Below are 24,451 nucleotides of genomic sequence, written 5' to 3' on the forward strand. Positions count from 1 at the left end.
ATACATCTTAATCCACAACCAGTCACTGTCCGTGCTGAGCCCAGGAATGATACTACCAAAGCCTACATACTACAGATCTCCTGTCCAATTTGTCTTACCCCTCTCTGTCTAAATTTTAATATCAAGGTTCACAGACAATGTAATTCCCAAGCATTTTTATGCATCTGAGTCCAGATCCGATGTTACCACTGAAGAGATACCAAAGTTCCTTCAAAGCACTGGAACCAGATATCCATGTAACCACAAAACTGACTGCTTTGCATGCCCAATGTCCCAGCTACGATCACCACACCACTGCTGCATTAACAGAATCTGTCCCATTATGTATTTCCTGACCTTCATCAACTGACCAGGTGGCTCAGCTCCACACATGGAGGGCACTCTCTTCAGCCCCTCACTCTAAAGGAAAGCATCCTTGAGTTGCGGTGGAAACAACACTAGCCATGTATACGTCTACTCTTACCCAGTGCCTTCGCAGGTAGGATGGAGAGGGCCCTGCCTGCCAGAACCTCTGTGGCAGGCAATGCCATACCATAGTGCACTTCTTACTCTGCTCCAATAACCTCCTGCAAGTCTAAGCAAACAAGTGCCCTTCTCCCTACAATCAACAATTATACATCAGTAACCCCGACCTTAACATCATGATGAGAGACACAATTATTCAAATGCAGCCACGTTTCAGGCATCACATTCAACCTTATATAACTACAGATAGCAACCAACACAACCTTCACTATGACTGACTAGCTGCCTTTTAGCAGGCACACAAAAAATCGAACCGCATTAAACAAAAATATCAGTAATCCAAGAAAGACAAGGAATGGACAAAGGGGGGATTCTTCACAGGTATACACATTAAAAGGTACTGTCAATGGCACCATCACAACGAGGCAAGTAACATAAATCTCAAATCATTTGAAATGATCTTCATTTGCCAGGAACAAAGAAACAAAATCTGATCGCACATGACACAATAGACCTTACACAAGAGCACCAGTCAACTAATGGACCACAATCCCTACTCATCTTTGACACACACAGAAACCCTCCACAACTAGAAAAAATGTAAAAACATCAATAATGTAATGCAATGCAATATGGAGGTCACATAGACGTAGAGGCACAACAGCGAACGCTCTTCAGAAATACCAACTAAGTGTACCAAAAACAAGAGGGCAACTATAGGTGCTGGACACAAGGCATAAATAAGCTGATGCTGAACTCAAAATTACTGAAACACAACTGTTAAGTAATTAAACACAACAGGTCCAAAGCCATATCCCACAGAGGGTCTAAGGACAGCAACTTAATAGTCATCCTAGATAAAAAACAAACAATGGAACACAAAGAGTGCACACTGTTTTCTAGCAGGTTGGCATACTAACAGCTAGATCGCTTCTGTCCCATTCAACCCATCACAGTGCCTGAGACCGGACAGTATACAGATGTATAAAACACCATGTGAAGACACCAAACGAGTGAGCCTCCCCTGGCACCCAACCAACATACATTGGTGGCTTGATTACCACTTGGTCAAGCAACAAACACTTGTGGATATCATTGATGTAAAACTGCCAAGAATGACTGGTAGATCCTAGGTTTGACTGAGATCTGTTCTAGAGTCAAGACTACTCTTACATGATACTACCTAAATACAGCGTTATCCGCAAAAACAGAGAAGTAAACAAATGGCAATTATAGGCTCTAAAAGAGTCTGGTACACTGAACATTCGAATATTTTATATAACTTACGCTCTTCCTCTCAAAGAGTGGAGACAGGACAGGCATGGACAAACATTAAGGAAACAGTGGCTTAACAAAGGCCCCGGCAGCCCTTGCAGTGCGAGAGGGCCCCCAAGCTCCTGGGGGCTCCCTCAACACAGTATCATGGCTGAGAGCTCCTGAGTGAGCCCAGAGGGGGAACACTCCATGTACTTTGCAGCCCCCCCACAAGTTTTGTTATGCTAGTGTAAGGAAAGACCAGCTCGTTCCTCTGCATGAGCCCAACCTTACAGCTTTCCAACTCTTTGATACCTCGGAAGAAGATAGGCAAGTAGACTGTGAAGTTCTGATCAAAACATAGAAATGACAGATAATGAACAGCATTGAAATGGATGAAGTAATTGTTTGAATACTGCAGTCAATACAGTTGGACCATTTCAACAGGGTACAGTTTTTGCAAGGATCATTAGAAACCAACTGCTGGGCCACTACCTCATGTAACTTTTCTAAACAAATACATGTAGCCATTAGTGCATTAGAACTAATCCACAACCTAAATATTCAGACGTATACTGATGACAATCAAATTAATTTACATATGGACAGAGAGGAACAGACACAAAATTTAGCACTGCCTACGTTCTAGGGATTAGAATACCTTTGGATGAAGGAACATTTCCTCCGCTTCATCGATTCCAATCATAAATTCTTGTTAGTATGTGGCTACACGAACAAAGCACTCCACTATGAATGGCTCTCAACACCAGTACACCAGTGAAAGAAAAAAAACTGGCATCGTATTTTACTCTGGCCTCTCCTTACAATCACAGATAAACAAGGTGGTCAAGATTAACATTTGCTATCTCCTAAAAACTCATAAATCATTGCAAATCTTGCAGCTTCTGAAAATCAGCAATCACATTTAACACATCATAACATTGGGGATAGCTCTGATGGACTCATGTGAACACAGCCAATGCTAGTCACCCTAGTGAACCACCAATGCAGACTGGAATTCAGCAAGTGCAAAATTCAGTGTGTGAGTCAAAAACCCATAAAATGCAAACACACAAAACCTGTTCTAAATACAATTCATTGGTTTCCAGTCGAGACCAGGTTAAATATAGAAAAGCTGTACATCAGGCACAGGGCATTTTGGAGCAATGACAAAGTAATCTCCCAAAAGTGTTATCTGAGTATGACACAGGTGCACATCACTTGTAGACAAAGGTGATGCCGTGATAAACTGCTGGGAGCAGAATCAAACTACCTGTGGTTCGGAAAACAATTTTGAGCAATCATTCTGAGAAGCAGTAAAATAACCAAGATCTAGTGGATTTAAACCATTAAAAGACTAACGACAAAAGGTGTATAATTCCATCAGTCAATCTTGCAACTGAATGAACATTTCAAAACATACATATTGATACACATTGGCCAATGAAGGCCAGTCAGTAAAATCTCATCTGATATGATCCACATTCTAAATTGTTAGTGACAATTAAGTTGATTCTTCCTAACTATACCGGAGCCTTCTGTTGTATCCTAGTAACAATTGTAGGTCTATTAGGAATGTGATTTGGAATGTTATGATTTGAAGGGGGGACTGGGAGAGAAGAAAGAGTAGGCGATGGAGCTAGGCACCTTCTGTGAACCCTGGCAGGGGTTGTTCCTGCATACTTAATAAAGGAAGTTTTTCATTCATATGTCTAGCATCCCCTCTATATCTTAACATTGGCGACGAGGGTGGGATGCTGCTGCTGAAGATGGTGTCAAAGGATGGGATGCTGCTGCTGAAGACGGTGTCAAAGGATGGGATGCTGCCGCTGAAGACGGTGTCAACCCCTGCCAGAAGGAGACAAATTCTCGGAGATAGGGAAGAAAAGGCGTGAAATGTGCAAGAGAAGTGCGGTGTGGAGAGGAAAAGGATTAAAGGAAAAATAAAGAGTGACATACGGCGAGGAAGAAAAGGAAAGAAAAGAAAAAGGAAAAAAAAAACCAGAAGAACACGAAACAGCGTAAGGTGCGGCGTTTCAGCGGTTCAATTTATTTGTATTAATGTTAACGCACGTAAATTGGGACAGTTTCTATTAAAAAGCGAATAACTGAGTCCGCGCGCTCCTTTTCTCCTTTTGAAAATAAATTCAGAAATCTTACCGTGCTCGCTCGGTTGAAAGGTGGTGGAGAGCGAGGAAGGGCACTGGGGAGGACGCGTGAAGAGCATCAGCGTGCGGGTAGCCACAGCAACGATCAGCGTGGTGCAAGAGCAGACGCGCGGTGACGCCAACGTGCAAGTAACCATGGCAGTAGTCAGCGTGGCGTAGAAGCTGAGCGTGGAGGACGCCAACGTACAAGTAACCACGGCAACGGTCGGAGCAGTGGGGGAGCGGACGAGCAGTGATACTTGCACGCACAGCGATCACAGCAACCTGATAGCACAGTGCAAACTCGAAATGGGCAAGGTAAACACTGCAATAACATTATAGGGAGAAACAACGTGTACCACGCACTACAGCATGCACATGGTCTCGGATATTGAAGGTGACAGAAGTAAGCAACGCAGACGACGGTGACCATTTTATTCAATTATTTACGTAATTATTTTACAGATTTGTTTTTTTCAGGAACGATTTACTCATTAATTTACTTAACTGTTGCTGGTTTTCTTGATTATTGTATAAGACTTAAGAGGTAAGAAAATGGAAATGTCTTCCATTTTAGCACCAGTGAAATTCTTACAAAGTCCGGGCCCACCAAGCATGGTGTGGGAAGACTGGTGCGAGGCCTTTGAGACGTACTTGGAGGCAATTGGAGGGGTCACGTCCGAACCATTGTGAAAATTAGCTATTTTAAAACACTGTTTGGGTGTCGACGGTCGGAGAGTACTGAAAACACTACCAAGACCCTGTCAGAACATCTCCTCAAATGTGGATGGAGAAGGAGATGATGAGTCATCATCACCTTTTGACAATTTCAGTGGGGATAAATACAGCGTAGCCATGAAAGCATTGGATGACAACTATGGCAGAAAAGTCAGTGTGGTAGTGGAGAGGCACAAATTCTTCTCCAGGATTCAAGCACAGGGAGAAACTGTAGCACAGTATGTTGCCAAATTGAGAACATTAGCCGCGTCGTGCAAATTTAGAGACCTGCAGGAAGAACTAATAAGAGATCAATTCATTAACAAAACAAACAACTCTAAAATTTAAGAACGTTATTAGAATTGAAGGATCCCTCATTGCAAAAGACAATCAACATAGCAAGACAGATAGAAAACACATCCAAATATTTCACTGAACTTAATCTAAAGCAATGCAGTAATGACAGTTTTTCTAAAGATGTGAACGCTACTTCCAAGGCAAAAAAAGGGGAAGTTGTAAAACGGGAAAAAAAGGAAAGGGAATGTTATAGGTGTGGTAGTAGTAATCATACTGCAGAGGCGAACAAATGTCCAGCGACATTTATGAAGTGTTACCAGTGTAAGAAAATCGGTCACTTTGCGCGTGTATGCAGACTGGGACGTATGCAGAAGCAACGACAAAAATAGTCAGTGAACAGTATCAAAGCGTGCAGTGATGCACAGTCAGATGAACAGGATGAGAATGAGGATGATGGGAACATTGAGGTGTTAACAATAGAGGAATGTGTAAAGTTAAAATGAATGATAAAGAGGTGGAAGTGTGGGTAGATTCATGTTCACCATACACCATCGTAAGCAAACAAGTGTGGAAGGAGTTGGAGTGTGGTGAAATCTTGGCCACAAATATTAAACTGGTGGGGTATTGTGGAGACAAATTACCCCTGATCGGTTACGTAATGTGTACTATAGCTTTCAAGGAGAGGCATGCAGAAGTACCTGTGTATGTGGTGGAGCATGGAAAGAGCCTATTGGGATGGAGTGAGCAAAGGACTTTAAGAATGGTGTTAAATCCCAACCATCCAGAACAGGTGTTATTAGTAGATGATGAGGAAAAGAACAAATGGCGGGGAAGATTTCCAAATTTATTTTCAGATAAGTTGGGTTGTCTAAAAAAGTTTGAGCATCGAATTCTAGTCAAATCGGGTAGTGATCCTACAATCCACAAGGTGAGAAATGTACCATTTGCCTTGAGACCACAGTTGAGGGAGGAGTTAATGAGATAGTGCAATGATAAAGTAATTGAACCCATTGAGTCATCAGAGTGGCTCAGTCCTATTGTTTTAGTGCGAAAACCTAATGGGAAGTTACGCATGTGCATAGATTGGAGGGATCTTAACAAATGCATATTAGTGGATCGTCATCCCCTACCGCACATCAATGAATTATTGTCGTCTGTTAGAGGGGCTAAGTATTTTTCATCGATTGACCTTTCAAATGCATACCATCAAATACGATTACATCCCTCATCTAAGAAGTTAACGTCTTTCATTACTCCCGAGGGCATGTTTCAGTGTGTTCATATGCCGTTTGGGTTAGCATCGGCCTCCTCGGTCTTTCAAAGAGTAATGAACAGTATATTGGCAGGAGTTGAGAAAGCTGTAGCGTTCCAAGGTGACATTTTGGTATGGGGCAAGGATGTGGATGACCACAATGATGTTTTGGTGGAAGTTCTGCAAAGGTTACAAGAGTCTGGACTCACTATTAGTTCAGATAAATGCAAGTTTGGGGTAAAGCAAATAGAATATCTAGGTCACACGTTATCAGAGAATGGGGTAAGGCCAAAAAAAAAATTGCTCGACGCCATAAAAAATGCACCAGCTCCTATGGACAAGGATCAACCCTGGTCTTTTTTGGGCCTGGCAGAATATTATTCAAAGTTTGTTCCCCAATTTGCCACAAAAGTGCATGTATTGAGGATACTTATGAAATCGAAAGTTCAATTTCACTGGTCAAGGGAGTGTCAGGAAGCCTTTGACTTTATAAAAAAGGAAATTGTAGAATCTGTGAGTCTGAAACCGTTTGATCTCAATGATCAGTCAATCATTGCGGTGGATGCCAGTGCACACGGTCTTGGGGCAGTATTGATGCAGAAAATGATGGGACAGGAAAGAGTAGTGGCCTTTGCGTCACGCACACTTAAAGGAGCGGAAGCCACATATTTGGTAATTGAGAGAGAGGCCCTAGCATTTTGGTGGGGTGTCAACTACTTCAAAATATATATGTGGGGCAAGCGATTTGAGTTAAGGACAGACCATAAACCAGATATATTTTCTACCAAGGGAGCCGGCAAAGCAACTCCATGGATAGCTAAATGGCTTTATCGATTACAAGAGTATGACTTCAGTTTGACATATGTTCTGGGATTGGTTAACAGATATGCTAATTGTTTGTCGCGCATTCCCCTACAAGATGTTGTGGATAATGAGGATAACCAGAATGACGAAGAATGGTTGGTGGCCAGTGTCAGTGAATCGTGGAGAGGTAGCATAGGAATGGAGGAATGGTTGCAAGCATTAAAGGATGATGAAGTTTTGAGCACGTTTTGTGAATACATTGCGAATTCTACTAAAATATGCAATCCGAAGGACATGTTGCATGAATATAGTAAATTATGGCCAGAACTATCTATGATAGATGGTGTGTTGAGAAGGGGTGAGAGATTAGTGGTGCCTGTGAGTTTGAGGGAAAAGCTGGTGAACCTGTCACATGAAGGTCACGGTGATATGACAGGGATGAAAAGGAGAGCTCGGATGGACTTTTGGTGGCCGGGTATGGACAAAGATATAGAGAGGTGTGTTCGCAACTGCGTAGCATGCATGTGTAGCGACAAATCCCATGTCGTAAGGGAATCGCCTATATCAGGGACCAAATTTCCAGAGAAACCCTGGCAGAAGGTAGCCATGGACATTTGTGGTCCGTTTGTTTCCAAAGGAATAACGGGGAAGTTCGCTCTAGTTCTGGTAGATTACTTTTCTAAATGGCCAGAGGTGGCGTTTATGAGAGAGGTGAAGACTGACAATGTAATTAATTTTTGCGAAGAAGTGTTTCACAGGGAGGGTTATCCTGAATGTGTGGTCACTGACAATGTTCCACAATGCGTGTCAGAACAGTTTAAGGACTACCTGACGAATTTGGAGGTGGAACACTACACTACTGCTGTCTACAATCCCAGGGAGAATGGTCTTGTTGAGAGATTCAATAGAGTGTTGAAGGAGTGTGTGCAATTGAGTGAAGAACAGGGCATGGACTGCAAGGAAGTTGTCAAAAAAATGATTTGGAATTATCGCAATACCCCTCATTCAGCTACTGGTGAAACCCCTTTTTGCTTGTTAAAGGGGAGAGTGGCAGGTACTAAATTAACACTGCCATGGATGAATAAAGCCAAGGTTAAGATGACAGACAGAAAGGAGGTTGAGAAAAGAGTTGAGAGGTATCAGGACAAATATGTCGATAGACACAATGACAGTGTGAAAAGAATGAATTATAAATATAAAGAAGGGGACTGGGTCAGGTCGTTGGTACAGTTGGACAAAGAAAGAGTTTATCAAAATGGTCTAAACCCAAACAAGTTGAAGTTGGGGTAGGCAACAGCGTGTGGTTAAGTGATGGTAAGAAAGGAATGTGCGAAACGTTACGAATTGTAATGAGAAGGAGTGTGGAGCAAAGGGTGAGGAAGTCAACAGAAGGAGGTCCAATCAAATGGATTGCAATGTGAGGAAAAGTGGTAGAACTACAGCCAAGCCATCGTGGATAAGAGATTATTATGGCACTAAGCTGGTGTAATAACAGAGATTTAACACTATGGTAACGGAGATACAGCATTGCATTTTGTTTTCCTTGAAACATCATACCAACAATATAATTTTACCCTGCTCAATGTTTTTTTTTAAAGTTCTATGTATTTCTTATATCTTATTGTTTAGTTTACTTGCACTTGTTAAAAAATTTAGTAAAGGGGGAGATGTGTTGTATCCTAGTAACCATTGTAGGTCTGTTAGGAATGTGATTTGGAATGTTATGATTTGAAGGGGGGACTGGGAGAGAAGACAAAGTCGGCGATGGAGCTAGGCACCTTCTTTGAACCCTGGCAGGGGTTGTTCCTGCATACTTAATAAAGGAAGTTTTTCATTCATATGTCTAGCATCCCCTCTATATCTTAACACCTTCCTTCCCAGAAACACAACTTAACAGCAAAGTACACTCTGTGGAGTTCACTACAAACTGGTACATCAGCCCTTTACAAAACTCTGGTTAAAAAAGAAAAATCTGTAAAGGTGGCCATTTTTGGCATGATGGTGTCACACTTCACATGCTGGTGGCCAACACGGACATACGGTGGCAATGCATTGGTATGTGAAGCTGTACGTGGCAAAGCAAGGCTGTATCTATCCATGTGAGACAGCAGAGGACAGGGTGAGTACTCGATGAAAATGTCAAGCAAATACTTGGGGATTAAATGAGTGTATTTACTAATGATGATAAGACTGAATGAAAGCCATGTAGGCTACATTTCCGCTTGCCAATGAAAGGAGACTACTGTAGTGCACACTGCTGCTGGCCTTGAAATCACCACAAGTTATACATTTTCACATGAAGTCTACCTGTACAGGGAGGTCTGCATGAGTGGCCACTGAAGTTACAGCTCTATCTGAAACTTGTACTAATAACTTGTAAAGGAGGGGCCAGTATTGGGCCTGGGAGTTTGCCGCGGCAGCTTCTGGTAGACAATAAGTCAACACATTCAGATGGTGGGTCATTTTAACGACAACTCTGTAAACTAAGAAACTTGGATGAAAACCCAGAAAGGGGGAGTTCTTGGAACTCCCTTCCATAATTTCCATTTCACATTCCTTTGTGTAGTACTCTGATTTCCACCAAAGTTACTTATAATTGCAGCTTAGGAACTCTATATTTATGCCGCCTAGAGCAGAACAATACTAGCTAACAAAGCAAAACCGATGTTGCTAATGTGTAAATAAAATACAGTTTCCACACAGCAAACGTCACTAATTCAGGCACGTATTTTAGCATTAAAAGAATGATTTTTCATTGAGACGGAAAAGAAAAATAAGTGTAACCCCCTTTCTTTCTACATGAATGTCACTGTCCGCTAGTCATTAGACAGCGATAATAAATAGAGAACGACTGAGGGCAGCGCAGGGACTGTGCAGGGGACTAGCTTCAACTGCGGAAGACAAGAAAATAAGGCACCACTGGTGCCACCATGAATTGTAGAGAAAAGAGACATACATAGGCCACTCCTTACCTATAGTGAATTAAAATCTTTGGTAGTGAGGAGGAGATCAGTTAGCTTCAAGTTGGGAGAAGTCAAGAAATTAACAGACTGGCTTTCACTAGACAAAGACTAAATATAAATAACAAAAAAAAAATAATTAACACTGGGTTTAACTTGCCTGATTTTTTCTGTAGTCCTGCTGAGAGTGCCTGAGAACACGGTAACATAACCTCAGAACATACTTGTAAGGGGCATATCTTTGATCTCCCAGGTCCTCAAGTCGAAGCATCGGGCCTTCTCCTGCTTTGTCCTTAAAGGGTGCCAGAAGAATCCCAAATATCTGCAAAGAGTCAACACATATCACATGAGATCAGCACATAAGACCACAATACATTTTTTTGTTGTATGCATCTGTACCCTGGTGTTATCCTGAACTCTTCAGAGCTGTGTATTTCTCCTAGTCTATGAATAGTGAATAGCGAATAGCGAACTGATAGAGTAAATGGAAGAAGATCTGGCCAGTGTTAGCACACCATGTACCTAGAGATGGAATCACAGACCTAAGAAAAGCATACACTAGTACTGGCAAATCATGTTGTATGGGTTAAAAAATAAAATACAAATATGGAATTTCACGTTTGAGAAACAAAACTACGTAAGAGGAATGAACATACTCATGAGTGTAAGCGATCTCTTAGGATGATAGATATCCTGTATTTACAATGCAACGTACAATATGAAGCAGAGGCCGGAGCGTCATTATGTGCATGATCACACAACGACTGTGGAAGTAACTGTCTTATATGCCAGAGAGTGCTCTACTCCCCTACTTAGGGAAAATTAATCCTCTCTTGAACACCCTTCAGGAGTAATTGGGCAACTTACTAGTGTATTTAGACATTTATCACTAGATCAACAAGCAACAAACAACTGCAATCTAACCAAAGATGTGCACTTCATGCAATATAATACAGAAAAGATAAAGAAAATAAACTACACAATATCTTATGGTGCAGGGTAGACAAGAACTACAGGACTAGTCAACCACTGTTTTGATGGTGGTTTTGAGGATACATGAAATCTGAGGGCCCTGTGATCTCTTGTAGTTGTAGGTGCTTGATCAAAAGTCCCAAACTTGACATGTCCCATTACATTTTTTATAGGATTTCCAATAACTGAGGATGCTTAACCGTACAGTCAGTGAATACAAAGCAGTTTCAATGCATGGTTAAAGTGCGCAATTGGCCTGGGACACCACCTTTCAAATGCCCCCCAATACAGTGATGGGGCAGTACTAAGTCCTGCTACAGTAAGAGTGCACAAAAACCAAGTTATTTGTTCATTTTACTGCTACAGAGATTACTCTATATGTTTGGCCATCCCAACCATGACTCCCATGCTCTCAGGCAGCTGGTCCAATTCCGTTTCAAAAAAAGTCATGGCAGTCTCATTACATCACCTCACGTCTACCCTCTCTTCACCTCTCATACAACCTATCTTCACATCACTACCTAACACTTTCCTCAGTACCTCAACTTACTATAACCCACTTATGTCTACATTACCTTTCCTGCAATATACCTCTTTCAACCACACCTCTTTCTAGCTCCTTCTCTTAACCTCATATCTCTATCAATCTCTGTGCCAACCTCTACATCTCTGCCCCATCTCTACATAAACCCTCTTCCTCACCTCTCTGCAGCTCCCCGCTTTTTTTTAAATCTCACTTCCCTATGTCTCTATTCCATCTACTTCAACTCTAAACTTCATCTCCCTTTCTACAAAACGTTTAGCTCCCTCTCCATTTCTCTATACATCACCAGTCTCTAAGCCTTCTCTCCCTCAACACCAAATTACCTAACCTGTCTCTATCGCATTTTTCTCTAACCAAACTCTCTCTCTAACATACATCTACCGTATTTTCCGGCATATAAGACGACTTTTTAACCCCTGAAAATCTCCTCAAAAGTCGGGGGTCGTCTTATACGCCGGTATACGGCGTGCCGAAACTTCAGGGACAGGCGCCCTGTAGCTGAACCAACGTACGCTGCATTTGGAAATGAATTCCAACCGTACGATGGGTTCTGCGTCCTCGCTGGCAGTTGTCTGGGCAGGCGCGTGTTCCTGCGCGTGCCCCAGGCTATTCAAAGCGCGCTATTACGGTACCATAGAAACAACATTTGTTTTCTGTTTTCTGTTTCTTTCTTCTCGCGCATGGCACATGTTAGGAGATTACCATATAGTAACGGCCATTTTGGATTGGGATATGACAATATTATAAAAAAAATTATATTTTGACCGCATTTAACTTTGGTTGTACTGCAGTTTCAACAATCTTAAATGTAATATTCATTCTCCGTGATTGGCTGGTTGTTGTATTGTTGGTGATTCTGAGGGAAGGCAATCTGGTGAGCAGATACATGTGGTGGTGAATACAGCACAGCACCAGTACCAGTACCAGTATCTGTACCAGTTCATACAGTACAGCACCAGTACATACAGTACAGTATACAAATGGCTAACAGACAAGACCCCATCCTGGCTCCACCAGCAAGAAGAAAGAAATATGAAGCCAGTTTCAAACTTAAAGTTGTAAACTTTGCCATGGAACATAATAACTGTGCTGCTGCAAGACAATATGGAGTAACAGAAAAGATGGTTCGGGACTGGAAAGCAAATGAAAAAGCATTAAGGAGTATGCCAAGGGGTAAGTGTGCATTAAGAAGAGGCACCCCACATTGGCCAGAACTCGAAAAACATGTAGCAGACATGGTGAATGAGCATCGCCAAAGTGGTTATATAGTGACACGAAATCAAATACGTTTGTTTGCCCTTCAGTGGGCCAAATCTAACCCAGATCACAGCAACAGATTTAAAGCCACTGTATCCTGGTGTACTAGATTCTTTGAAAGGCATAATCTGGTACTGAGGCAAAAGACGAAAATTGCACAAAAATTACCTGCAGATCTTGAAGCCAAAGTAAATAGTTTCCATCGATATGTAATACAACAGCGCAATAAACATGGCTATGCGTTAAGTAGTATCGGAAATATGGATGAAACTCCAATGAATTTTGATATGGTTGGAAATAGAACTGTCCATCCAAAAGGTGCAAAAACAATTTTAATTAAAACAACAGGACATGAGAAGTCCAGTTTTACAGTGGTACTAGCATGCACAGCTGATGGTGCCAAACTGAGACCAATGATTATTTTTAAAAGAAAAACAATGCCGAAACTCAAGTTTCCTGTTGGTTGTTTTGTACATGTACATGAAAAAGGCTGGATGGATGAAGAAGGGGTAAAGCTATGGCTTGATAATGTATGGAGCAGGCGACCAGGTGGACTTATTCAAAAACGTAGTCTACTGGTGTGGGATATGTTCAGGGCTCATTTAACTCCCAGCACCAAGCAAAGGCTGGCAAGAATAAACACAGATGCGGCAGTTATTCCTGCAGGATTGACATCGTTGGTACAGCCACTGGATGTGTGCCTAAACAAGCCATTTAAAGATCGCATTCGAGAACAGTGGAATGAGTGGATGGTTAGCGGCAAAAAGTCATTCACAAAAGGAGGAAACATGCGTGCTCCACAGTTGGATGTTTTGTGCAAGTTTGTCATAAAAGCCTGGAATGATATTGATGCAGAAACAGTAATCAAGTCTTTCAAGAAGTGTGACATATCAAATTCATTAGATGGTATGGAGGACGACTACTTGTGGCAAGATGAAGAGAAAGCCGAAGCTGAGACCACACCATCTGATACGGAATTAGATCCATACGATGACTGCCTTACAAATGTACCACAAGATGTAATTGATTTACTTATGATATCAGATGACGAACAGGAGGATTTTGAAGGCTTTTAAAGAGAAACTGTCAAGCCAGCAAGTCCTGTAAAAATAGCTTGGAGTTATGATGGGCGTTGCTGACTCCCCAGGATCTTGCCCGGCACTTGCTCTCTCTCTCTGTTTGTTTGTTATCTTCCTCCTATCATCTTCAGTTCCAGTTTGGTTGACAGCTTAGAAAACAAACAGCATGGCAGTTCCCATGGGTTTATTGTCTTATCCTTCCTTTCAGCTTTAGAGTGAATTAGGAAAAGTTTAATCCACTTGCACTGTTTTATGTTTACATGTTTGATGACAAACAGCCTTATGTTTATAAGTGACAGTTTTCCTACTACGTACCTGCATGTCATAAGCATTTGAATTAAAATTACCATATTAAAATCAAATCTGATGTTTTTTAATTTTTATTTGGTGTGCGTTGGAAGAGGGGTAGTCTTATACGGCGAGTATAGCCCAAACCCTATATTTTAACAGGAAAAGTAGGGGGTCGTCTTATACGCCCAGTCGTCTTATACGCCGGAAAATACGGTAATTTACCTTACTATACATTTTTTCTGATCTCTCCTACCTCCCTCGCTCTCATTCTTTCTTTGCTTGTTCTACTTCACCTCTCTCATTACATTACCCCTTTCTCATTACATCACTTTCTCTACTTCTATACCTGTTTCTCTACCTCCTCTCTTTGCACTTTTTTCTGCATTCCAACTCACCGTATCCAGCTCGCTCTCTTTTTGAGAGATGAAAAAAATAAATCTAATAGTTAGGAAAACTTGTTTTATCCTTTCCATACAAACCCCACTTAACCCACACAAATATTAGAAAGTCTAAAGTTATAGTCACACCTTTAATTTATAACTTACGCACCACCTGTTTTAATTTTTTATTTGTTTAGTTTTAAATAAACAAGTGTTTCAAATTGTAGAGTGCAGTATCATCAAGTGAAGTGTCATTAAGTGGAAGGTCACAGAGTAACGTGGAGGAGAGTGTCATAGGAGTGGCACAGAGTGGAGTGACAGAGTAGAGTCGAATGGGGTAGAGTGCAGTGGCATACAGTGGAAAAGAGTGGAGTGGTGTAAAGTGGAGTGACCTAGAGTAGTGTGGCATAGAGTGTAACGGCATAGAGTCACAGAGAGGCAAGTGGCATACAGTGGAATAGCATAGAGAGGAGTGGTGTACATTAGTGTGGCATACAGTAGAGTGGCATAGGGAGTGGTGCAGTGTGGAATAGCATAGAGTTTACTGGCATGGAGGGGCGTAGAGTGGGACAGTACAGAATGGAACAGTGTAGAGTAGCAGAGACTCCAGTAGTGTACTGTGAAATAGAGTGGAGTGTCATAGAGTGGGCTGGCGTAGAGTTAGCCAGCACAGAGTGGAGTTGCTTAGAGTGGAGTGGCATTCAGTGGAATACAGTAGAGTGGTGTAGAGTGCAGTAGCGTACAGTAGAGTTCCATAGAACTGAGTGGCGTAGAGTAAAGTGGCATAAATTGGAATAGTGTAGGGTGGAGTGGCATACAGTGGAGTGGTGTAGAGTGGAGTGGTCTAGAGTCTAGTGGTGTACGGTGGAATAGCTTAGTGTGAAGAGGAGTAGAGTTGAGTGCCAAACAGTAGAGTGGCGTAGAATGGAATGGCACAAAGTGGAGTGGCATGAGTTGTGTACATTGAAGTAGCGTACAGTAGATTGGCATTAAGTAGAGGTGCATAGAGTAGAGGTGCATAGAGACGAGTGGCACAGAGCGGAGTGGCACAGAGCGGAGTGGAGTGGCACAGAGTGGAGTGGCATAGAGTGGGATAGCATAGAGTGGGATAGCATAGAGTGGAAAATAGTAAAGTGGAATAGCTTAAAGTGGCGTTGGATGGAGTGGCACAGAGTGGACTAGAGTAGAATGGAGTGCTGCAGGGCAGGGTGGGGAGGCATAGAGAGGAGTGGTATACATTGCAGTAGTGACTATTTATTTATTCTTAAATATAATGTGTTTAAAAATATTTCACATATTTTTATTTTTTTCTTTTGTCAAAATATATAGAAAAATATAAATTATTCTTGCTACCTATTACTACTCTGCTAAAGTGGTAATAGGTAGGGGACAACAATAAAACCTGCTACTTTCCTATATCTAAGTACCAACCCCAGAACACATCTAAAATGTGGTTTAAGCCAGATGGCTGCCTTTAACTTTTGTAAAGGCAGTCATTACCAAATTGTGTAGTGTTTTGGCATTGCCATGTAATGCGGTATACCACAAAATGACAGCCGTATACTCCGACCCAATATATCAGTGAGATGTTGCGCCTTATATCTACAAAACTATTGAATAGATTTTGGGGAAATAGCAAAAAGGATCCGTTCCACACCATGTTCTACATTCCTGCCACATTACATGAAATTCCATTCAGACGTTTTGCTGCTTTGTCCAATACAAACATTTATGGAATATGCATTGGTGGCAAAACATGTTTTGGGACCCCTCTTTTTTTCTTGCACCCCCTTAACAAATCACTGTGAAACTTTGCATCATCTGCCAATGTAGAAAAAGGAATGGGTCTGCAAAGTTTTGTGAAGATTCATCCTTGCGGGCCAAGGTATTACAAATCAGAAGAATTCCTATCTCTCAGAATCCTAACTATAACTGCATAGTGGCTACAGCCACTGTGTAATATACACCTCTGTGTCTACGCCTCTCCACCTCACCATCCTGTCAACCTCACCTCCCTTTCTCTACTGCAACAGTCTCACTATTTCCTCTTTTCCAAATATACCTCAACTCTCCCATCTACTCTTCATTCCACTATGGGCCTCATTCTGACTTTGGCGGGCGGCGGAGGCCGCCCGCCAAAGTACCGCCGTCAGAATACCGCTGCGCGGTCAAAAGACCGCCGCGGTAATTCTGAGTTTCCGGCTGGGCTGGCGGGCGACCGCCAGAAGGCCGCCCGCCAGCCCAGCGGGAAACCCCCTTCCACGAGGATGCCGGCTCCGAATGGAGCCGGCGGAGTGGAAAGGGTGTGACGGGTGCAGTTGCACCTGTCGCGATTTTCAGTGTCTGCTATGCAGACACTGAAAATCTTGGTGGGGCCCTGTTAGCATTGGCATGGGCACTGCAGGGGCCCCCAGGGGCCCCACGACACCCGTTACCGCCAACCAGGTTCCAACGGTCAAAACCGCCAGAACCAGGCTGGCGGTATCCTCAGGCCAGGGGAAAACCGGCGGGAAACCGCCGGTTTTCCTTTTCTGACCGCGGCTTTACCGCCACGGTCAGAATAGGCCTGGATGCACTGCCAGCCTGTTGGCGGTGCATCCGCGGTCCCCGGCCCTTGCGGTCCATGACCGCCAGGGTCGTAATGACCCCCTATATCTGCTATCCTCCCTGTCTCAATATGTTCTTTACCTGACAGGTCTGTCAATATTTTGTATTTCTAATCTCTCTGTACTTCTCATTTTTGGCCTCATTGGCATCTTCCTACACCATTCTCTAGCTCTGTCTCTAACTGACCCTTCTTTCTACTTTACCTCTTCCTCTACCTCACACATCAATGAATCCAAACATTTCCCTCTTTCTACATTTTCCCTATTCCTAGCGCCCTCTACCTCACTCTAAGACCTTACCCATCTCTCTACATCTCTTCTGGGCTGCCTACCTCTTTCTACCTCTCTGTACCTTTCTTTCCAGATACATTAACTTTTATGTTGACATTAAGTACTGATCTGCCTCCAGAATCGCTGTACTTAAGCTATATCTTCTTCACCTTTCTCGCTTTATTATTATTTTACCACTTTACCTTTCTCCTGTCTCCACCACCTTCCATTTTACTTACTCAGCATAGTCAAAGGTGACTGTCTAACCAGAGATGTATACGCATAGAAGGAGGTGAGAAGGGACGAGGCTAGGAATCAAGAAGAAAAATCATCTGGTTTCACCTCATGCAATGAATGGTGAAAGTCCTCAAAGCAGTGCCAATTGTGACGGGGCATTTAGCTGCCATTATGAATATCCAGCAATTAAATCTATAATTTCAAGACTAGGTGCATATATATCATATATTCTAATATTATGCACTAATTCATTAAAATCCACCAAGTGTGTCCTTACAGTGTGTTTCCTACAATGGGAGGAACAGGCCGCATAGACACGGATTCCTAGAAAATATCTTGCTGCTGCAGAACAAACAAAATCTAGATCCAACAACAAAAGATAATGGCTTCATCAGTGCTTGCATAAGGCTTTTGTTTGGTAGTATTTGGCTAGTCAATGCTGGGCACGATGGGCTTTTTTTTTTTTTTTAGTGCTCCAAGCTTAATATATCATTCAAAATTGCTTTTACATCACAAAGCCTTCAATTAGCTAAAACTGTGTAATAAATTCAATGTTGGTCTGAGCAAGGGATCTAACAAATGTGTTACCTGAGGCCGCAAGAGCGTAAGATGACGTTGTGTTAATATACAGTATAGAAAGCAAGCATTTCAGTATTTGTAATCAATGCTGCAGAAGGTTCCCACATATCCTAAGGGCTCAATGTGACGTCGATATATGACGATGTTTGTGGTAATTTACACAATTATGCACAGTACCATTTTAGCACATAACTTTTAATGGTCCAACTAAAACCATCAAACCTGCAACATTTTGATTTGTACCTCATGATAGAGAAATAAATAAAATGCAAGTTCACAATTCTAGCTAGCCAAATCGTGAGAGGATGCACCCTCTGATGCCGTAGCTGAAAAGTATTTATATGTTAGGATAAGGTGACATGTTAGCTGGAGCTAAATTGTAATATTTTACTTAATTAAAAAAAGGGTATGTACTGTAACAGGCTCCTCCTTCTGACTTGCATGCAACAGGAAAAGCTGCAGTAGTAAGAGATATCAGTGCCTCTGTGGGTATTCATTACTAGTTGTTCTCCTAGCTCAGCCTGGGCGTATAGTTTCTTCTTGAGACCCTGTCAAGGATGCAGTATGACCGCAATGGCGGGCGTCTGCCTGCTTTGATGGCAGCAATACCGGGCCTTGCTATTCAATCTTCATGGCCACTTCTGGCCAACACACCCCTATATCATCATGTGCACCCTCTCCTTTCAATACAACTTGGGGGCTGTGGGCTGCTGAAGGAAGCTTCTTCTGGCTAGAATGGTCTCCAATTAACCACTTTTGTTTTCAACTATGTCTACTTGGATGAGACTGTAACACCTCTCTCCCTTTTCCTGGTTTTCGATGCATCATCGTATGCCATCTCTGGGTGTCTCGTTTCTATGTAACAGTGTTTAATTTGTAATCGACAACCTGTTGAGCAGGGATGTCAGGATTGCTATCAAAGACTACGGGGTGTGGTGGGCTCTCCAAAGTCAGGCATTTGATGTTGGCATTATACCCTCATTTGCCCCTTTTCTTCATTTGCAGGGCAGTTACCAAGCAGTATTTTAATTCTAATATTTGGTGTTTTCTTCTTTTGGCAAGTTAACGGTCATTCTACGGTCTTGCTTTCTAGTTCTTTCTGCATCTTTGTAATCTTTACAATGACACTTTATACAATCTCATTAATGTGGTGGCAAGGGCCGGGAATGAAAACCGCATAGTAAACTCAGTCAAAAATCAATGAAACCTCACACGGAAAAGCTAAAGAAAATATTTAAAAACGTTCATGAGATATACATTCTAAATCTTACCTGTGCCAATATATTTTGCTCTCTCATTAACTTTTGCCTCTCTCGGTCTGGTTTATTAACCACAACCTCCAAGACATCCTGCCCATTGTTTGGGACACTGGCCACAAAGAAAATAAGTTCTTCTAACAGCTTGGTCACAAATCTAAAAACAAACACTTTAATTAATACATGTTTTGAACAAGGAGACCACGGGGAGAGGGTTGTTACAAAACACGCCTACATCATGTTACGTTTTAGAAAGTAAAAAAATGCATAAAAGACTATATATATATGTATATATATATATATATATATATATCTAGAGAAAGAGAGAGAGATAGATAGATAGATAGATAGATAGATAGATAGATAGATAGATATAGCAGAGGTAAAAAACAAGACAACTGCTGTCCGCAAGATTGAGCAGGCCACGAGGCAAATTTGGAGGGGGAGGGGGTTAATGGATGCCAGTGAATTAGTTATAAACGTCACTGAAAATGTAACAACACCTGATGTAGCTATTAAATGCAATAGAACATTCAAAATGTGGAGTGATTCTAAACTGGTCTGTATTTGCGCATTAAAGATAAACGCCTCTCACAAAAGTGTTACATATGGCTGACATTCCCCCGCACAGAGAATCCTACTAAACACAAAGAATGCAACAGGAATGCTTGTGAACCGGCATCAAGTGAGTTGGTCCAATGGCTGGGTGCATCAGGAAACTCCCCACACTCCGGCATGTCAGATCCTGGAGGTACCACATGACCGGGGCCCGTAAGCACCCTGGATCGGGTAGTTTGCTTGACTAATAGTCTCTCCCCAAAGACCGAATGGACAGCTGGAACAGGACAAATAAACAGACGAGCCAATTTTTCTTGACAAAGAAATCAGTCCTGCAAAAGCAACAGAGTAGATTCCGGACGGATCTGATGATACAGAGGTTAGCCCAAGGTGACAGACCAAGGATGGTGATGGTAAAATACTTGTGCCAGTCTAATCTACAATAACAATGAACGATCTCAGCCACGGGCAGAAGCCATCACAAATATAAATCACCAAGACACCCCCAAAGTACTTGCAAAAAGACTACATGTACTTTAAGAGTAACATACCGCCTTTCATTTTGAGTGATGCTTCCATGTTCCAATTTTTTGACAGTTGACGCTAAAACTTTGTTGGCATCGTTAGCAAAATCAAGATCTCTGACTTCTGAGAGAGGGACAGACACGATGGCGAATGCTTCTTTATCTTCTTTAGTCTGGCAGGTTCCAATCTGCAAGATGTGCAAGAGGTTATATTTTTAAAACCATGAAATGCTGACTGTTTTACACCGGACTAGCGCCCTATCAGTCTCAGATCTGTCAAACTTTATCCGCAAACGTCTCAATCAAGCAGTACGTCTAGGGGTGATCGCAGTAGAACCGGACTACAATCAAAACGAACCGATGAAAAACCTTTCCCCAGCCTTCACTGCAGAATGCGTTTTCTACAATGGGGCAGTAGGGTCCTGGCCAGGTCCTGGCAGGAAGATCAGGCAAGCACCTGGGTGCACACAATGAGAGACACCATCAGGAGGCCCCGTGTACTTGTGTCCAGAAACCAGACTGACCCACGCTTCGAGAACAGCAGCCAATTACACTCAGTGAAATAGTGATTACCTCTTTGCCTCAGTGATAAAACTGCACCGTGGGTACTGTCTGTTTAGCTCTGCCCATTCCGGCCCATCTTTAGTACCTCATGTGGCACTGACTTGCCCCTGCTTCTCTCTCCAGCCTGCGCCCCCTGCATCTCACACCCCAGTGCACCATCAGCCGTCCCTTTCCTCCACCTGACCCCTTTTAATCTCTCTACTTTGGGTGTCCACGAGAGGGCAGAGACGTTAGGGACTTACTGTGGAATGTCGGTTTGGTCGTGTTAAGGTCAAGAAGAGCCTAGGGCCAGAACTCCTGCTCTGTTCTCTCCGCTCTGGCCCTTGCCAAGAACATCTCCACCTGCACCTTGTTCTCATCTTCCTAACCTCATTCATCTGAGGAGGTTGCGGCTTGACAGAGACTGGTGTTGTTCTCTAGCAATGTCCTGGAGGCTGCATTGGAGGCTGGACTTCAGTTATTCCTATGTCATGCACCCTATGGCAGTCTCAACTTTAAGATACTGACCACTACTAAAATAATTGACGGTAAACAGAATTGCGTTTATTCTCGGAATTCCTCCAACACTTTATGCACAACATCTTTAAATCTCACGTTCCTAGCTCACATATCTAATCCAATACCTCAGAGACAGGGCAAAGCACATCCAACACCCAATTGTCCATGCAGTTCAAAAGACGCCTGGAACCCAATGCTTATCAGCGAGCTGTCTGGTCTTGTCTGGTGTATGCAGCGCTACATACATTCAACAATATAATCTATCTAAATACCCGCAGGCCGGACTGAACGGTGGCAACTATTCCTACACTTGTAGCTGTATGTGTGAGAGCATCTCTAGGAAAGTATGAAAACAGGACAACTACCCATTTCTGTTAATGGCAATTAGTTTACCTTCAACATTACTGGTCTCTCCTCCTCTATGTCTATTGGGACACTAGTACTGGTCACCCATGTGTTGGTGCACAAGTGTCTCAAACGCACGTAGGAGTTCCTGGAAGAAAGAAACACAAAAGTGTTATGTTAGGCTGGGACTTCTTCACAAAATGCACGTTCTTCAATAAACTACAATTTATTTCAACTGCCCCACGTTCATATTAACAGGCAGCTTTTATTCCCTTTAGCCACCATACCATTTAATTGGGTTTCCTTTGAATACTGCAGATTCTATCTATTTCCTCTCTGAGCACTTCTGCCTTGGCAGGAAATTTAGCTACCTGGGTACCAGGCAATCAGCCCTCTGGAGAGTTGTGGCATCCAGTTCGAAAAGAGAAGCAATGTCATTTCCATGTGGCACGGACACCAGGCTGTACATGATCTTCTCCCCGGCCAGGCGTTTCTTCTTCGAGGCAAGAAGGTCGACTTCTCCCTGTAGATGGCAACCAAAAATGATTGGCTAATCAAAGACTTTGTTCAAATGTATCCAGCTGTTATAATTATATTACAAAATATTCAAAAGGATGGTTTACTTAGGACAATCATCTAAATTGTACAAGAGAACGTTATGTATAAACTTCTGCATAACCTAATGCTTCTCTTCCTCCCATATTTCTTAATGTTTGCCCATAGCAATCCTCTCCTTTTGTTTTTGCTTTGTGGACCTCTAGATTTTCCTTTTATCTCGGCTTCTTTCGAATCCAGTGAACAGGGCTGCAGCCACTGTATGCCAACGTCAAATTGTATTTCTCTTATTCCATAAGCCTGGCACTCATACCAGCGTCGGATGTTTAGAACGACAGCGCGTTGTGTATTAAATATAAATAGGTAGTATATTACAGAATGGCTGTCGGACTTCAGGGCCACCACTGTCCAGTCATCTATCTGCTGAGGTGTATGGTTATGGAGTATAACTATTTTCTTCATTGCCACACGTCTCAACTGATCCATGCGTTCCTTGATCGTTAATAAATCATACTTTTCACATCAATTAATGTCTAAGATGTGATGCGAGTCATCATGCCACAAAATGTAAAAGCAATTATGTAATTTATGCCAAACTCCCTGAAAACACATTTCGAATATCTCATTCTATTAAAAAGTCACAAGTTGTTTACTGTTTTACACTTCATGAAGTAAGAATGATTTACAACTACAACATCCCTCTCCATATATTTCGAGAGACTCCAATTAACTTATGCAGATAGCCAGCATGGGCTACTTGCTCTCCCCCAAGTGGCAAAAGCAAACTATAAAACAGGGAGAGACTTGAGGGTGGAGATTTACTCGGCTAAGGTCAGGCCTGGCACAAGAGGTTAGCACCTTTCTACATGTCATCTAAAGCTCTCTCTCTGACTTATCACTTTTAAGGAAAACTCTCTATTGTTGTATGAAGGGGAGAAATGTTGTGGTGTTTGGATTAGTAAACAGGAGCTGGGAGGGTGCCAGTCCAGTAGAACTCTGATCTACCCAGAGAGGGATTCACTAGCTTGCATATTTATAAGGCTTGCAGCAAGATCGCAAGGGATTGTGTCAGACTGTACAAAGAATGTGTAAGGAAGAAGGCACAGCTAGAGCTTTGTTTAATAGGTATGCTACAATGATATGCTCACGAGTCCATATTAAAAGCAAATGTTGGACCCACTGCTCCTTATTTCAAGCCTGACAAACAGAAGGGAAAACACCTGCTTTGTCTGCTTAATAAACAGGATGTGTTACAAAAATGTCCAATCTAATTGGGGTCAGTAGGACTTCTGACAGAGCCGTCTTCTAAGCAAATGCTCAAGAATACTGGAGCCTCAGTCTGCTGCTGCAAATAGGAAATCTTCTTTTCATTTTAGATGCCGAGGTCGAAGACGACAGGAGCTAAGGGTGCTAGAGCAGAGGGAGACACCTGAGCAGTTCAGGTATTCAGAGTTAAGGAATGAACTAGTGAAAACACTTATGGACCTTTTCCCTAGCTCGTGGTGGCTCCTTTCTCACTAGTCTGAAGTGGTGAGGGTTTTCTGGAACAAGTTCTTAAGAATCCAGAAAGTTATATTGCAAAACTGCTTTTATGTTTATTCCCCTGTTTGCCGGACACTCACTTTATACTAGGAATAAGAATAAACGGTACATGCTTGTCAATTTTCAAGACCAGTAGAGTAAGCCCCTTTAACCCAAGCAGATCTCCTTGGATAGAAGGACAGCCTTGTCTTGCTCTGACAATGTTCATCTTTGCAAATGTATCTTACCAAGGCTTTGAATTACAGGCATCTGCCATTGATGTCGCAATGCCAGATAAAACCTGCTGGCAAGGGTGAACCCCTAACTTCAGGTCATTACAGATACTGTATACAACCCTGGAATATTTTCTGGAAGCCTGATGCCTTCTGGATGTCATAGTCGTGTTTTGATTCCATTGAACTAATTAGACTATTGTTATTGAAAATATAGAAAGAGAGGGCCCATTTTTGCTAAAGCAAGAGTTGGGAGGAAAATGTGCAGAATCATATATGCTCAGAG

At 42.3% G+C, this 24,451-nt stretch overlaps 1 protein-coding gene across 5 annotated transcripts in view; it reads right to left on the bottom strand.

Annotated features, from left to right (window-relative positions):
* The window catches only part of ITPR2 (inositol 1,4,5-trisphosphate receptor type 2), a 1,367,642-nt gene that overhangs the window by 891,692 nt on the left and 451,499 nt on the right, over positions 1–24,451 (bottom strand). For all 5 annotated transcript variants that reach the window (XM_069228605.1, XM_069228604.1, XM_069228603.1 and 2 more), the window contains 5 exons: positions 22,228–22,379; positions 21,905–22,004; positions 20,477–20,637; positions 19,383–19,524; positions 10,057–10,218 (listed from right to left, as the gene is read on the bottom strand). In XM_069228605.1, the coding sequence (XP_069084706.1) occupies positions 10,057–10,218; positions 19,383–19,524; positions 20,477–20,637; positions 21,905–22,004; positions 22,228–22,379 (717 nt within the window). The remainder of the gene's footprint in view (positions 1–10,056; positions 10,219–19,382; positions 19,525–20,476; positions 20,638–21,904; positions 22,005–22,227; positions 22,380–24,451) is intronic.

This window comes from Pleurodeles waltl, chromosome 4_1, assembly GCF_031143425.1.
Source record: "Pleurodeles waltl isolate 20211129_DDA chromosome 4_1, aPleWal1.hap1.20221129, whole genome shotgun sequence".
NCBI classification, from domain to species: domain Eukaryota; kingdom Metazoa; phylum Chordata; class Amphibia; order Caudata; family Salamandridae; genus Pleurodeles; species Pleurodeles waltl.